The following is a 15,803-nucleotide window of genomic DNA, read 5'->3' as shown; positions in this document are numbered from 1 at the left end:
AAACTGCACGAAGCTGTTAAAATTCAATTAAAGCAATTAGACAAAAGTGAACGGACTAATAGTATTTCTGACAGAGGCAACTTTACAATTACAAGTCTTTGGCAATACATCGCATGTGTACCTCAGCAATTCATACATCTATGCTTGGAGCAGCTAATAATTGACAATACAAATGTGCTAGGAAATTCTATTAGTATGATTTAATTTGGCATATTTTGTCCTAAAACAGTCCATGAGCAAATCACAATATTTTTCGGTGACTGCAAAACCACTAATCCATATTTTCCTTTGTTAAGTTCAGATCCTAAAACTGTGAGTTTCAATTGCCCATACGATTTTAAGCAGTCAAGTAAAAAGTGTTGGAACTGAGGAATAGTGTTATATACTTCACATCATTAGGAGGAAGAATTAGGAGGAAGACCGGCCAAAGACTTCACATAGGATACAGCAAGATTATCCCAACATTGGCATGGTGGGCCTCACAAACTGACACAATATACTCCTAAATTATCTTTGTTGTCTAGCTTGAAATCGCAACTGTTGCCTGGCCTAATGGTAACAACAGAAAAAAGATATTACGAAGCTCTACTGAGAGACGCAATTTGGCTTCACCAAAATGATGGTTCTCCTGGGTACTGTCTTTGATTAGGGCAAAAGTTGCTGCTTCCGCTGAAAAAGAGTGCTGGAATTGCACTTTTTGCCTAATGGGAAAGCTTATGCGCAACAAGGTAGGACTGAGTTGTTTCTGGTGACAAACCACTGATCAGGACAGTAGGCCTGATCGGTTTATCATGAAAAGTTACAACAAGGGCAAGAGACCCGGCATCTGTTAAAAGCATATGTTAAGGCCAAAAGGCTGGTATAGTGCAACAGGAATTCTAATATATTGCTACAATTAGCAAGGGGTTAGATGCTGACAAAATGTGGGGGTAGAAGATTTGCACAATGGGACTCCTTGTTAGGCTCTCGTCGTAGGGGCAGTATATTGTTTTGCCAACAGTAATTTGGTACATAGTTCTAATTTTATGACACTTCTTCTAGGAAAGCTCATGCTGTAGTAGGCCTGAGTTGGTTAACCTGATGAGTCAGATGAGTCAATGATAAAGGATACAGGCTTAATTGGTTGATTAGAGAAAGTTATGTCAGATGTCAAAGGTTTATTCTGTTTACTACGGAAAATGACAAAAAGGCAGTAGTCTGACTCGTTTATTGTGAAAATCATATGTTAAAGCCAATAGACCTTTAAGGGTGGATGGGCATTACATCATGTTCATACCTGTCCACTGGCATTTTTGTTACACTGAATTTCACAGACAGTAGTAAGCAATGATTTTGGTGTTGGTTACTTCCTTTGACAAACCCAGGGGGTAGAAGATGTGCATTGTGATAATCCTTGCTAGACCGTCCTAGGATGGCCTTGCAGGTGTAGTCACCTGGCAAGCCCTTGTAACAAAAACATTTAAAAAACCCACATCGACATCCATCCATACACGGTCTTAGCGTCAGCCTTCTTCTGTCTGTTTAAACGTCATTCAGATTCTGCTGTTCCTCATAGCAGCATACGGCATGAGGAAATGGGTTCATTTCTGACACTGGCTTCATTGCCATGTAAGTGTTAATTTTTTCCTGAACACATTTGAACGTCTGCCCGAAAAAGAGTGTACTTTAGTGTCAGGGCCGGTGACCAGTCTTTGAGGTTTAATTTTTTTTCTTTTATATGTCCTCCTTCAGTTCTTTCTTTCTTCTTTTTTGAAGAGTGTACTGCTAACTCACCATTTAGTCTAATGGAGCCACTTGCCACCCATATCATCTGCAGTCTGGTGTATCCTGTGAGGTCACTGTTTCTGCACTGAGTGTATCACTGCTTTATTGTTCTAAAAAATCCATCATGTTTACAAGCACTGGAGCCAATTTGGATCACTACAATAGTGATACACTATATACTTTAGCATTTGAAGATGGTCACCCAGGTGGATGTTTGCTGAATGGCCTTCTAGGAATGATATTTTGCACAGTGTAATATACTTTCTTATTTCTGAATTGCAAACATATGCCAGCTCACTTTAGGTGACAGCAGGTTTTGTTTTTGCTAATTGTATTCTTTAAAGTTATCTTCTCATGTCAATTTTGAGTTTGTTTGGCTTTTTTATTGTGGACGAGTGAGTGGGTGAATGGAAGAATGAGTTAGTAGGTGGACAAATAGATGTATGTATTAATTCAGGGGTGAGAGACAGGGTGTATGCATGATGATTTATTGAGTGCCTAAACTCACCAATAACTGCTTGTTTTAGAATGGATATGAATTTAGAGTTACTCTTAGTGATACACTTGGTTGTGCTACGATAACGCTCAGCGAACTGGGAGATAAACCCTTTTCAGCCTTTGTAGGAAGTTGTGTTTCACCAGAACCTTGAAAAAAGGTCTTGCCTGGAGGGTTCCTGTAAGTTGAGTGAAACCTAATAGATACATCTGCTTGATCTTCAGAGGCCCTAAAACACCTTCAACTTATAAACTGCCAATCGAGACAGAGACAATACCTAATACAAAAGATGTACATTGTCAATATGGATAGAATGCAAATAAGCAATATGGTAAGAACCCATGAAGTAAATATGATCCACATGTAGTCTATTAGAATTAGCTCAAAGAAAACTGGCAACATGTGTTTAATCATAAGTAAATGTGAGAAATAGTTAACATGGAAGTCTATGGAAATCAATGTCTTATGGGTATTATTCAAAATGGCAGGAAAGTGACCAAGGCCAACCATCTGAGTTTGGTGAGAGCATCACCATAAAGAAATTTAGAGTAAGATTAACCTCAGCTGCCTCGGCAGCTGTAAAGTCTTAATATGGCAACACGAGTACTACCCGGCAGCTAGGGTGCCCTTTCCTATTTTGGGTAGGCAGGCACTCATTGAATTTCCCTGCCTATGTCTAGCATGCGAAGCAGGGAAAACTATGGTCCCCATGCTTCTATCCTCGGAGAGAAAACTCTGTGTGTGTGTGGATCATAGCCATTTGTTTTTTGCACAAGCAATCATAAACTTTGGGAGTTTGTAAAACATAAACCAAATGCCTAGCTTGTTAAAGAAACATCACACCTAGTCAGCATTCATCTATGACTTAAGTGAAGGTCATTTTCTTAAGGCTCAGAGATCTCTAATTACGAGAAGGTAGCGCTGGGGGCCTCTTCACGATGAATAACTATAGCTACGGGTAAGCACCTTCTGCATTTTCTCAATTTAGGAATCCTCAACATATTCATAACCTTGATACTTAATAAAAAGCAGCATCTGAATATGAGAGTATGGAAAAATATTTTTCAACAAGCCAAATGGATTTATGAGAGATGCTTGCCCTCACTCGGACATCGGCTCTTGCATATGAATCCCAGCAGCAACGTGAATACAAAGTATGTATCGATCTCCAAGCCATAACTATTGAACATTGAAACATTTCGAAAACGTGCAACTATGGCCCCTTATCTTATACCCCTCTCAGCCATTGTAGGAAGTGGTGTATCACAGAAAACCCGAAAAAATAAAGGCCTCATTTGGAGCGTTCCTGTAAGTTGTAATTTCAGAGAGTAAAATCTAATAGATAGATATGCTTCCTCCTCAGAGGTCCTAAAACACCTTCAACTTATAAGTTGCCAATCCAGACATATACAATAACTAATACAAAAGATGTACATTGTCAATACAGAATTTTAAAAATATCCCTTACAATTGTGCATTAATAAACTATGTACTATCAAGTACCTTCAAAAGTATTGACATGGTCCTTATCCTTTTTGTCAGTTATACAATACAAAAAAAGTATTATTTGATCCAGAATACAGTACCTTTAACCCAGCATTTATGTAGCTGTCGACCAACTGTGTTTTGAAGTGATGCGCTTTCCATTCACTGCTTTCGTCTGTGGGAGGGAAACCAACATGGATCACAGTGAAACCACAAAGATGGGCTGCCAGTCTAACCAACAGGACACTGGATTTTGGGCATCCTTCTCCACAAAGCATGGTATGGGCACTTTCATGGGGACTCCACAGGTTACGGGTCAAACGACACAAGTGTTCCAATGTATTCTAGAAAGCAGAATATAATGTGAATTAGACATCAACAAAAGACAAAAACAAAGAAATACTCTGTTAGACAGTAAAGAAAGGTAACACGTGTAAGAATCTGTGGTTCTGTTATGTATGAATCTGATAGAGAGCCGCTAGAGTGAATAACTGAATTTACATCCAGTAACTGCTATGGTGTAGCAACAGTTGTTAACAAAACCTGTTAACTAAAATAGCTGTGTCATAAGAGCTCTCTGGGCTGACTTGGCAGGGCTCTCAGAGCAGTGCTGGAAACCAGGGAGCCCGGCATCTGGAGGAGATGGTGCAGAGAGTGGTGGGAGTGGGTGGAAGTAGGACAGGTATTTTGTTTAAATTTTTGACTCGGAGAAAGGTCGTGTTTATATATGGCTCTTTCATTACTCCTGTCCTTCAATACTCTGCCCCTGTGGAGTCCATGACAGCAGGGGAAGATGATTTTGAGCCATACAGAACATAAAATTATAAAAGGATAAAGTACAAGTTACTTACCTTCGGTAACTAAATATCTGGTAGAGACATATTCTAGTTGCAGATTCCTTACCTTAGAATTTTCCCTCAGGCGTCAAACTGGATTTGGAGATTTTTCTTCGAGCAATACCCTTGCGCGTCGGTAGGTGGCGTCGGTCGACTCCGCAGGCGTCGTAGGCGTCGTGGTCGCTGTGATGACTTCAGGAGTAGTACATAGACGCCGCCCTCGCGCAGTGACGTCAGTTTCTTTTAATGTCTTTCCACGCCAGAGCGTAGAGCCGCTAAGAACACTGAGTTTGGTGCGCCAGAGCTAAGGACCTGAAAGGGGGGAATCCCTGTCCCTAGAAATCAGTTCGCAAGCGGGGAGGATGGGTGAGCGGTAAGGAATCTGCAACTAGAATATGTCTCTACCAGATATTTCGTTACCAAAGGTAAGTAACTTGTACATCTGATAGAGAATTCTAGTTGCAGATTCCTTACCTTAGAATAGACACCCAAGCAATGCCATCCTCGGTGGTGAGCTGCGAACTAAGATCATACTAGAAAGTCCTGCAGGACCAAACGACCAAAGTAGCCGTCCCGACGGACCTGACTATCCAGGCAGTAATGCTAAGCAAACATGTGCAGGGACGCCCACGTAGCTCCCTGACAGATATCCAAGACAGGAACTCCATGTGCTAACGTAGTGGATGCAGCAGTGGCCCTGGTAGAATGAGCCCACAAGCCGTCAGGAGGTTGCTTTTTTGCCAAACCGTAGCACATTTTGATGCAAAGAAGCACCCATTGAGAGATGGTACGCTTCTGCACCGCCTTCCCTTTCTTCGCACCCACATAGCCAACAAAGAGTTGATCGTCCAGCCGGAAGTCTTTAGTACAATTGAGATAGAACGCCAATGCTCTTTTTGGGTCCAGACGGTGGAGTCTCTCCTCCTCATGGGAAGGATGTGGGGGTGCGTAGAAGGTAGGCAAAGTGATGGACTGGCCTACATGAAATGGTGTAACCACCTTAGGAAGGAAGGAAGCCCTAGTGCATAACACCACTTTGTCGGGGTGCACAGACAAGTATGGAGGCTTTGAAGAAAGGGCCTGAAGCTCACTCACCCTGCGAGCAGAGGTGATGGCAATGACAAAGACAGTTTTGAATGTGAGGAGCCGTAAGGGACAATTATGCATTGGCTCAAAGAGGGTTCACATCAAGTAAGTAAGTACAAGATTAAGATCCCACTGAGGCATGATGAAGGGAGTGGGAGGAAATAGGTGGGTGAGCCGCTTCAAGAACCTACTCACAAGAGGAGATTTAAAGAGTGAGGGCTGATCAGGAAACCTAAGAAAGGTGGAAATGGCAGACACATACCCCTTAAGGGTGCCCAATGCAGAGCCTTACTGGGCTATAGTAAGAATGAATAGAAGAACCTCTGAAAGAGAGGCAGATAGGGGGTCAACAGATTTGTTGGTGCACAATGCCACAAATGTATTCCAACGACAGGCGTATACAGATTTAGTCGATGGATGCCTGGCTGCCAAGGTTTTTTTTATTTTTTTTATTTTTTTTAATTGATTTTATATAGCAGATACACAGTACAAGCGTTTATCAAAAATGCTGCAGGATCACATTTATCTGATTAATAATATTACGTATAAACAACTAAACCCCCCCGTTTACACACTTAACGATCCATTAATTACATTCAGTATTATTTCCTGCTGCGTTGCTCAGAATATTATGCTTATGCTGCATCGCAAAGAGGCTCCAAGTGCGACTGCTATGGCACACCGGCTATTGTTGAGCCCAGCCCCTGGGGTGGCTAAGGGTGTTCTAACATGTGTTAAGTGAGGATAGGCGGTGAATATACCAGATTTTTGCCCATTACCTTTTCTACTGCTCCTGTGTCAATGTACTAGCCCGAGTTAGCCCCGTGTTGAGAGGTGTGGGAGCATACACCCCATCAGCGAATTTCTAGTCCCGGAGACATCCTGTTGTGTTATATCTGGGTGGGATTCTGGTGAATGCAGCTTGTTTGATATACAGCCCCCTTCATGGAGGTTTATCATCGTTTTTTGTCTCAAGTTTGGTTACCAGTGTTTCCCAGGTGTCGCACCCCGTATGGTATTGACCATCTCGTGCCAATTTTTAAAGCACCTGATGTTCTCTGTGGGGGCCCAACGCAGTGTGAGGGTGTGCCAGGATTTCTGGTCAGGGGCGTTGGACGCTTTCCAGTGCATTGCTAACAATCTTTTATACATCACGTAGGCTAAGTCTACAAACTTGTGTAAGTGTCTATGTTTTTTTGCTCTTGTCCTCACTCCCAGTAAGCAAGATCTGGGGTCCACTGCCAACACAAGCCCCGTCCAGTCTGAAATCTCCTTCACCACCTTGTTCCATTCTGTTTGCACCCGGGGGCATTCCCAAACCATGTGATAAAAGTGGGCCGATGGTTCCATGCATCTGGGGCATGTCGGGACCGTGTCGGGGAACATACGCTTTAACCTGGCCGGTGACAGGTACGTTTGGTGTATAAAATTGAACTGGGTGTATCGGAATCTGGGGTTCCTTGATACACCCCGTGCGTTAGACAGTACTTTCGGCCAGTCTTCTTGAGGGATCGGGACAGGGAGGACAGTGTTCCACCTCTCCCTGGACCTCTCCAAATAGGGCTCTGGGGGTTTGCTAAGGATCTTGTATAGGCTTGAGATTGCTTTAGTTTGGGCATCATCCTGTAATATGTGGTGAATTATGGGAGAAGTCTCTGGTTCTAGGGCTCCTGCTCCCCATGTTTTTTTAATTGTGTGGCATATGGCGTGATACGCTAAGAATTGACCAGGGTTCACTGCAGTGAGGGCCTGGATGGCTTCAAATGACATTAGTTTACCGTCTTCAAAACAGTCACACACCATCCGTATTCCCGCCTCTGACCATACCGAGGATGAGTGCGACGCAGTCATATACCGCACCGGAAGACATTCCAGCGGGACATACGGGGTGTATGGGACTGCTCCGCGTCCCTTTTGGACATATTTCCCCCAGCAGGCATGTGCCACGGCGAGCAATGGGTTGATAGATTCACTTTTGGGATGCTTGTTTGACAGCCATGTTAACAGTTGGGTTCCATTTAACGAGTCTGCAGCCAAACAGACTCAGCTGACGCTGGTGTGTGGAACCAGAGCTGCAGCCACTGTAGCTGTGCTGCCGCATAGTAAAGTTCAAAATTGGGGGCTCCCAGTCAGCCCGAATCCACCGGGCGCTGCAGTGTGGATAGTGCCACTCGCGCTCTGCCGCCCCCCCATATGAGCTGTAGCAGTGTTGTATTCAGGTTACTAAAAAAGCTTTGTGGAAGGTTGATTGGCAGGGCCGCAAAATAATATAGCAACCTGGGCAGAATCAGCATATTTGCGACCGCCACCCTGCCTGGTGGAGAAAGCGGCAGTTTGTTCCAGAAGCGTAGAGAACCCTTCATGGAGGCTAGTGCTCTCCCCAAATTACCGTCTCTGAGGTCCTCTGTGCTGTGATATATGTGAACCCCGAGGTATTTATATGTTTCAAAGCACCATTTCAGGCGCCCGCGTGGCGCTTCTTCCTGCCTTCCTGGTGGCCACCTGACTAATGGGAAAACACACGACTTTTCCCAGTTTACTGCTAGGCCAGATATCCTTCCCAACTCGGCTAGAAGTATCATTATGGAGGGTAGCGTCTCCATGCCTTTCCGGGTGTATATTAGAGCATCATCAGAATATAGCGAGATTACGTGGTGAGGTGCGTTCCTGATTATTCCCCAGTTGTTTGCCATGGAACGTACTTTAGACACTAGTGGTTCCATTGCTATAGCAAATAATAATGGCGAGATGGGGCAGCCCTGTCTCGTACCCCTGGAGATAGGAAAACTGTCAGAAATCACTCCACCCGTTTTCACTCTGGCTCGTGGATTTAAGTATAATGTACGGACCCAGCGCGCATAGTTAGGACATATTCCCATCTGCCGCATTGTGGCCAAGAGGAAGTCCCACTCCAGCGTGTCGAACGCCTTTTCGATATCAAGCGATAGCACCATTTCGTCATATGCGTCGGGGGGTGTGTCCCCCATTACACTCAGGAGCCTACGGATATTAAAAAAGTGTTACGCTTCGGGATGAAGCCGTTTTGGTCGTCGTGGATTAGGGTATGTATAATGGGAGCGAGTCTATTAGCAAGTATTTTACCCAGTATTTTACAGTCTAAATTTAAAAGCGAGAGTGGTCTATAAGATTTTACATCTGTGGGATCACGCCCCGGTTTGCGGAGTACCACTATCATAGCCTCTCTCTGGGATGGGGGCAGCAGTTCAGTGGCCCACGCCTCCTCGAACACCTTCAATAGCCGGGGCTTCAGGCGGGACGAGTATGCAGTGTAATACTCTATTGGGAGGCCATCTATTCCCGGCGATTTATTCCTGGGCATCTGCGCTAGAGCTAGATCTATTTCCCCTGTTGTAAGAGGGGCTTCAAGTGTGTCCCTGTCTGTTTGAGATAATTGCGGTAGGAGGGAGCCCCCCAGGAAAGACTCAAATTGTGTAGCCGTGCACAAGGTGCGTTTGGTGTATAATTTCTCATAGTAGTCTCTGAACGTTTCATTTATCTCTACTTGTGTAGTGACCATAGTGTGAGTGTCGACCCGGATAGCCCCGATGGGGGAGTGTTGTCTATCTTCTCGCAGTAGCCAGGCCAACATTTTCTCCGACCTGTCACCTTCTGTTTGCAGTCGCGTTAAGTGATAATTGTAATGGTGGCACCGAAGTCTACTGTCTGCTTCGTTATATTTTATGCGGGCTGCTTTTAGTGCTGTATAGGGGGTTTCCCCCTGCAAAATTGTTATTTCCGCTGTTCTTAGTTCCTTTTCTAGTTTAGCGATTTCGGCATGCAGAGTGCGCCTTACTCCCCAGCTTGTGGAGACACACTGCCTCTTACCACCGCTTTGTGGGCATCCCACTCCATGGCACGTGAATTTGCAGTTAGGTCATTTGTTTCCCAGTACTGACGTAGTGTGGTGTTCAGTGTATCTGCAAATGCCGGGTCTTGGAGAGCGTCTACTTGTAAGCGCCAGGTGGGAATCCCCTGTCGGCTCCTACCCCAATCTAATGTTACTCTCAACAGTGAGTGATCTGACAGTGTCTTTGCTAGGTATTCTGTCCCATTTACCAGCGCAGCTATGTCCTGGGTGCCCCATATTATATCTATTCTAGTGTATGTTTTGTGCAGGGCTGAATAAAATGAGTATTCCCTCTGATAGGGATGCCTTATGCGCCATATATCATAGAGTCTAAGGTCACCTGCCCAATGTTGCAGTGGACTTGTCGTGTTCCTCCTCACTATCTGGCTCACTTGAGCACTAGATCTATCCAAGGTGGCATCCGGTATGCTATTAAAGTCCCCGCCCCAAACAGCCGGAGCTGATGGGTTTGCTAGCAATGACGGCATGAGTGTGGCAAAGAATCCCGCTGCGCCGCCGTTTGGGGCGTATATGCCAACTACAGAAAGTTGTCTGCCGTCTAACTGACCTTCCACCACCACGAATCTACCCCGAGTCTATTCTATGTGCCGTTTAGTGGAATGGGACACCGCCTGCGATCCATATCAATACTCCCCTTGCGAAAGCTGAGTATGTTGTGCCTAACAATTGTCCTCCCCACTTTGCGCGCAGCTCCCGCAGATCTGGCTCCAATAAATGTGTCTCTTGGAGGATAGCGATGTGTATTCCCAGTTGCTTGAGGCATGCATAGATTCGAGAACTTTTACTCAGTGTGCCCATACCCCTCATATTCCATGTCACTATGTCATACTGATTGCTGTTGCGTTTGATTTGTGGTGCCATGAGGGATTATGGGGTGAACCTGTTCATGTGCCTCTGCAATGCTCCGCGAGCTTACAGCGTGCAGCCCCTATGGTGGTGCTATCTGATGTATTTGCCTATCGCAGCAGTGTTTGTAATGGAACTATAGTGTGCATTTTTACTAACTTACTACTACCCTCCCCCCCAACTAAGTCCCCCTCGCCCCTGACAACTAATGTGAAACTACTTAACTCGTAAATATGTAGAAAAACCTGTATCCGTCTGGATATCCGTTATGGTATTATCATGGCGGTCTGATGTGGCTCATTTGTGGGGCTCAGATCAGACCGCAGACTTAGTCTGCAAATGCTTGTGGGCGCCCCCGGAGTATATGATGCCCCCGGTTCCCCCCCACCGTGTCCCACTGACCCCCATGGTGGGGTTTCTCCAGTCAGAAATAAGTTTATACAAAAGATCCACGTTTTTTGGAGGATGCTCTTTCTCCGGGGTTCCACGTCGCTCCGGGGCCCTCTGTGTCATCCAGCCATGACTCCTCTAAGTAATGAAGCGGAGATAATGCTGTTATTCGTGGCCTGGCTGCCAAGATAACATTGCAGACTTCGGGTGGAAGGGCAAATGCCGTCAACTGTTGCCGCTCAATCTCCAAGCATGAAGGCAGAGGTTGGACAGGTTCGGGTGGAGGAACGTCCCCTGCTGCTGCAACAGAAGATCCGCCCGAAGAGGCAGTCTGAGTGGAGGATCGATGGACATGCTCATTAGCTCTGTATACCACACTCTTCGAGCCCAGTCCGGAGTCGCCAAGATAACTTGGGCCCGGTCGTACATGATTTTCTTGAGAACTCTGGGCAGAAGAGGGATAGACAGGAAGGCGTAAAGGAGGCCGGAGTTCCACTCGCGACAAAAAGCGTCTCCGAGCAAGTACCGCCTTGGAAACTCCAACTCGCAAAATAGCTGACATTGCGCGTTCTCTGCGGAGGCGAACAGATCTAACCAAGGCTCTCCCCACTTGAGAAAGAGACCTTGCGCCACCTCCGGATGGAGATGCCATTCGTGATCAACAGGGCGTTGGTGGCTGAGTTCGTCTGCCCTGGCGCTGAGAGAGCCTGCCAGATGTTGAACCATCAGGGTAATGCCCTGATGTTCCAGCCATGTACAGAGGCGTAGGGCCTCCTGACAAAGGGTCCAGGACCCTACCCCACCTTGTTTGTTGGAGTACCACATGGCGGTAGTGTTGCCCGTGAACACCTGCACTACTTTCCCTTTGAGAGAGGGAAGGAATGCTTTCAATGCAAGTCTGATTGCTCGGAGCTCCAGCAAATTTATGTGGAGTCCCGACTCCGCCGGAGACAGAGGCCTCTGATCTCCGCCTCTCCCATGTGGTCGCCCCAACCCAGAAGCGTTGCATCTGTCACTATAGAGAGATCTGGATGGGGAAAGAAGAGGGATCTGCCAGTGACCCAATTGGGATTCGAAAGCCACCACTGCAGGTCTTTCGCAGTCCCCTTCGAGATCTGGACCATGTCGGAGAGATTCCCCTGATGCTGCGCCCATTGGAACTTCAAGTCCCACTGCAGAGCCCGCATAAACCCTCTAGCATGTGTTACTAGCAGGATGCAGGAGGCCAAGAGGCCAAGAGGCCCAGCAGCCTCAGGGTCTGTCTCACCGAAACCCAAGACGAAGGCTGAAAGATCGAAATCATAGCCTGAATGTCTTGGACTCGCTTTTGGGGAGGATAAGCCCGAAACAGCACTGTGTCCAGAACAGCTCCGATGAAAGGGAGCGTCTGAGAGGGAGTCAGGTGTGACTTCAGCAGATTGATAGTGAACCCCAGCTGGTGTAGGAGGTCTGCCGTAGTCTGGAGGTAGCAGACCACTTTCAGGGGCGAAGGTGCCTTCAACAGCCAGTCGTCTAGGTAGGGGAAGACTGAGACCCATAACCTGCGCAGATGAGCTACAACCACCACCATCACTTTCGTGAACACCCGAGGGGCACTGATAAGGCTGAAAGAGAGCACAGTAAATTGAAAGTGCTCGTGACCTACCATGAATCATATGTAACGTCTGTGGGCAGGCAGGATGGGGGTGTGGAAATAAGCGTCCTGCAAGTCCAACGCTACCATCCAGTCTCCTGCGTCCAAGGCAGACAGAACCTGACCCAGGGTGAGCATTTTGAACTTCTCCTTCTTGAGGAAGTAGTTCAGGTCCCGAAGATCTACGTTAGGGCACAAGCCTTTGTCCTTCTTTGGTATCAGAAAGTAGTGTGAATAACAACCACGACCTACTTCTGGCACAGGGACCCTTTCTATATCTCCCCTGGCCAAGAGAGCCATGACTTCCTGGCAGAGAAGCACCAAATGATCCTCTGAAAGGTGATGGAAGGATGGTGGCATGTGTGGTGGTGCAGATTCAAAAGGGAGGGAGTAGCCCTTCCAAATTATTTGCAAAACCCACCCGTCTGTGGTTATATGTTCCCAGTGAGGCAGGTGATGGCGGATTCTGACACCAACTGGGTGGGAGTGAGGGGACGGACTAGGAAGGTTTGGAGGCTGCTGCGGGGGCAGAGGTGGACAGGACAGACCTCTGGTTCCCTGTCCCACGGCCACGTAGGATTCCGCGCCCCCGGCCACGCATAGGCTGTCCAGCGTGCATGGCCCGGTGGCTGGGTTGAGGACACGACAGCGCGCCCCTGCCGTGGCCACAAAAGGGACAAAAAGCAGACTGTGGGGTGGGGGTGGCGAAAGAAAGGCAACAGGACCGAACCGTAGCCCAGGAATCCTTGAACCTCTCCAAGGCCGAGTACGTAACCAGGCATGGCGCTGTAAGGCCACTGTCATTGCAACCGATCTGCCCAGAGAGTCGGTCGTATCCAGCCCACAACGGATCGTGAGCTTTGCTGCGTCTCTCCCATCTTTGACGGCTTGGGAGACGATAGCAAGGGCCTCCTTCGGTATCTGCGGCAGGACTTGCTCAACCGTATCCCACAGTGAATGGGAATAATGGCCCAAAAGGCATGCAGTGTTCACGGACGGGAATGAGAATCAGGTTGACGTCTATAGTGGGCACTACCGACGTCGGGAGCGTCGATAAACGACCCGGCACCAGGAAAGGTCTTGATTGTGCGACCGGTGCCAGTGCGGATCCGTGCACGGATCTGGAGGCGACCTCGGTGGCCGGGGCCGAAGCCACCGGTGCAGAACCAGAAGGCCCCTCAGCCAAGACCCTTGGGCTTGAAGGTGCCGTATCGGGGTCGGCACACCCAAAGATGAGGCGCATGGCCTCGTAGAACTCCTTGAGTTGGGCGGGGGTCGCTCCGGGAAACTCGGGGAAGCGCGGAGTCAACCCAGATGTAGGCTCCGAGGACGGAGGCCTAGTGCATGGACGCTCGTTCTGCGTCGCGTCCCCCGAGCAACGGGGTGAAGTCGGAGATCGATGGGACTTCTTCCACTTCTTCTTCTTCTTACCTTGACCCGAAGACTTCGAAGAAGACGAGTGGTGATTGCTCTGCGACCGATCTCGAGACCTTCCTCTTGAGCGAGATCGGGATCTACGCAGAGTCGAGTGCTGGGCCGCCATCAGCTTTAGGGACCGCTCCCACAAAGCCTTCGGATGCATTGCCCGACACTCGGAGCTCGACTTCGGGTCATGGTCGCGCTCGAGGCACCACAGGCAAACACGATGAGGGTCTGTCACCGACATTATGCAGTGGCAGTCCTCGCACGGCTTGAACCCGGTCTTCGGGGACATCCTCGACTCACCAAGTGTTGCACCAAAAAAGTTCGACAAAACGGTCAAATTTGCCCAAAAAATAGCTGAGGGTTGCTCTCTCGGATCAGCAGTGATCCCATTGCTTGAAGAAAAATCTCCAGATCCAGTATGACGCCTGGGGGAAAATTCTAAGGTAAGAAATCTCTAACTAGAAGTCTCTATCAGATGAGTGAATTACAGGGATATTATCACCTAGGGGCTCTGAATGACATCATAGACAACTCTGAATGACATCATAGACACCTCAAGCATCGAGCTTTGTTTTCGTTGTCTATTTGATGTCACTCAGAACCCCTTAGGGTAATACATCCACTTACTTGACTGTTACCCATCTATAACTCCATTCATCAACCTTAAGGTTACAAACAAACAACTTCTTAGAGTCATAAAATCACATGGAGAAATCACACACTGGATAAACCTTCTAAAAAGAATGACATAGGTGATGTCCTATCCAAATGTTCTTCCCCATCATGAATTACACTCAGTTCCAACAAACAACAGTGAGACTTTCACACTTAGAGTTAGTTGTGTTTGAGATGAAACATGAGCTTTAGTAAAGCCTAGTGATCTGAGTAACTGGGATGAGCAGGTGTTTCTTACTTTACATTCAGCACATGTTGACTGAGAGGAATGCATGGGTAAGTATGGTGTCAGGTTGTCAAGAAGTTAAAGTTATTATCTATTCTGGGCCTGATATCCATACTAATGCATGGCATGAGGGGTTGTTGATATGGCTACCAGCAGATCATCATAGATGCATATGCCTGCTTTGGCTCACTCAGAATGACAGTGAATCTGTTGGGAAATGGAAGCTCTTCTAGGCTCCTGCATGAAGAGCAACAAGGAAATATCAGGATGTCAATGAAAGTCTATGGTTCTTTACCACCGTGAAACAGACTGTGCAAGAGTAGATACTGTGGCTTATAAACTCCATACACATCTTGCAAATAAAATGTGAATGTGACATTGATTGCTTAAAAAGACATAATGGCGCATCACTGATTTAAGTGTGCATCAAAACCAGTTACTTCTAGAAAATTAGTGTTTCAAGTCAAGGAGGATTGTGTTCAGCTTCTGAAGCCAAATGTGCAAAGCCGACTTTTGATGCACTAAAGAGTGAATGGGAAGTGTTGCCTTGTAATAGTAATAATAATAATCTACTTTTTCTGTAGAGCTTCAAAGTGCAGTTTTTCATCTCTAAGTAAGTGGTGTAAACACACAAGTCAACAGTACTCAATTTACCAACTTTGCAAAGTTGAGAAGCAGAGATTGTCCTTTGGCATTTCAAACTTGTGTTCTGCAGAGCACACACTAGCGGTGAGCATCTTGACATCCCTGTTTACCAGTGAACATCTTGGCATTCCTGTATAGCATGAAAGACAATATAGGGATGTGTCTCTCTTCTGGGGGACATATGCCCGCCACTCAAGAGCAAAGTTCAAGTCTTAGCAGCAAAGCTGCCTGCTGGTGTAGAGAAGGGAGAGTCTCTGCCACACTGAAACTCTGGCGAGTGCACCAGCAACTTTAAAGAGACCACAGTGGCCGTGATACCCCTAGTAAGGTGTGTAATTATTGTTCCTCCAGGACCCGCCCTGTTAGCTGTATTGTAGCACTCCCTAATGTAGAAGATGTCCATAGGC

At 46.9% G+C, this 15,803-nt stretch overlaps 1 protein-coding gene across 1 annotated transcript in view; it reads right to left on the bottom strand.

Moving 5' to 3' along the window:
* LOC138286353 (uncharacterized) overlaps window positions 1-15,803 on the bottom strand; it is a 1,286,679-nt gene that overhangs the window by 663,607 nt on the left and 607,269 nt on the right. The window contains exon 64 of the mRNA XM_069226509.1: window positions 3,847-4,089. Within this exon, the coding sequence (XP_069082610.1) occupies window positions 3,847-4,089 (243 nt within the window). The remainder of the gene's footprint in view (window positions 1-3,846; window positions 4,090-15,803) is intronic.

The sequence above is a fragment of the Pleurodeles waltl genome, chromosome 3_2, assembly GCF_031143425.1.
Source record: "Pleurodeles waltl isolate 20211129_DDA chromosome 3_2, aPleWal1.hap1.20221129, whole genome shotgun sequence".
NCBI lineage: Eukaryota > Metazoa > Chordata > Amphibia > Caudata > Salamandridae > Pleurodeles > Pleurodeles waltl.
The sequence above is the reverse complement of the archived record's forward strand: the minus strand, read 5'-3'. Positions and strand labels throughout refer to the sequence as shown.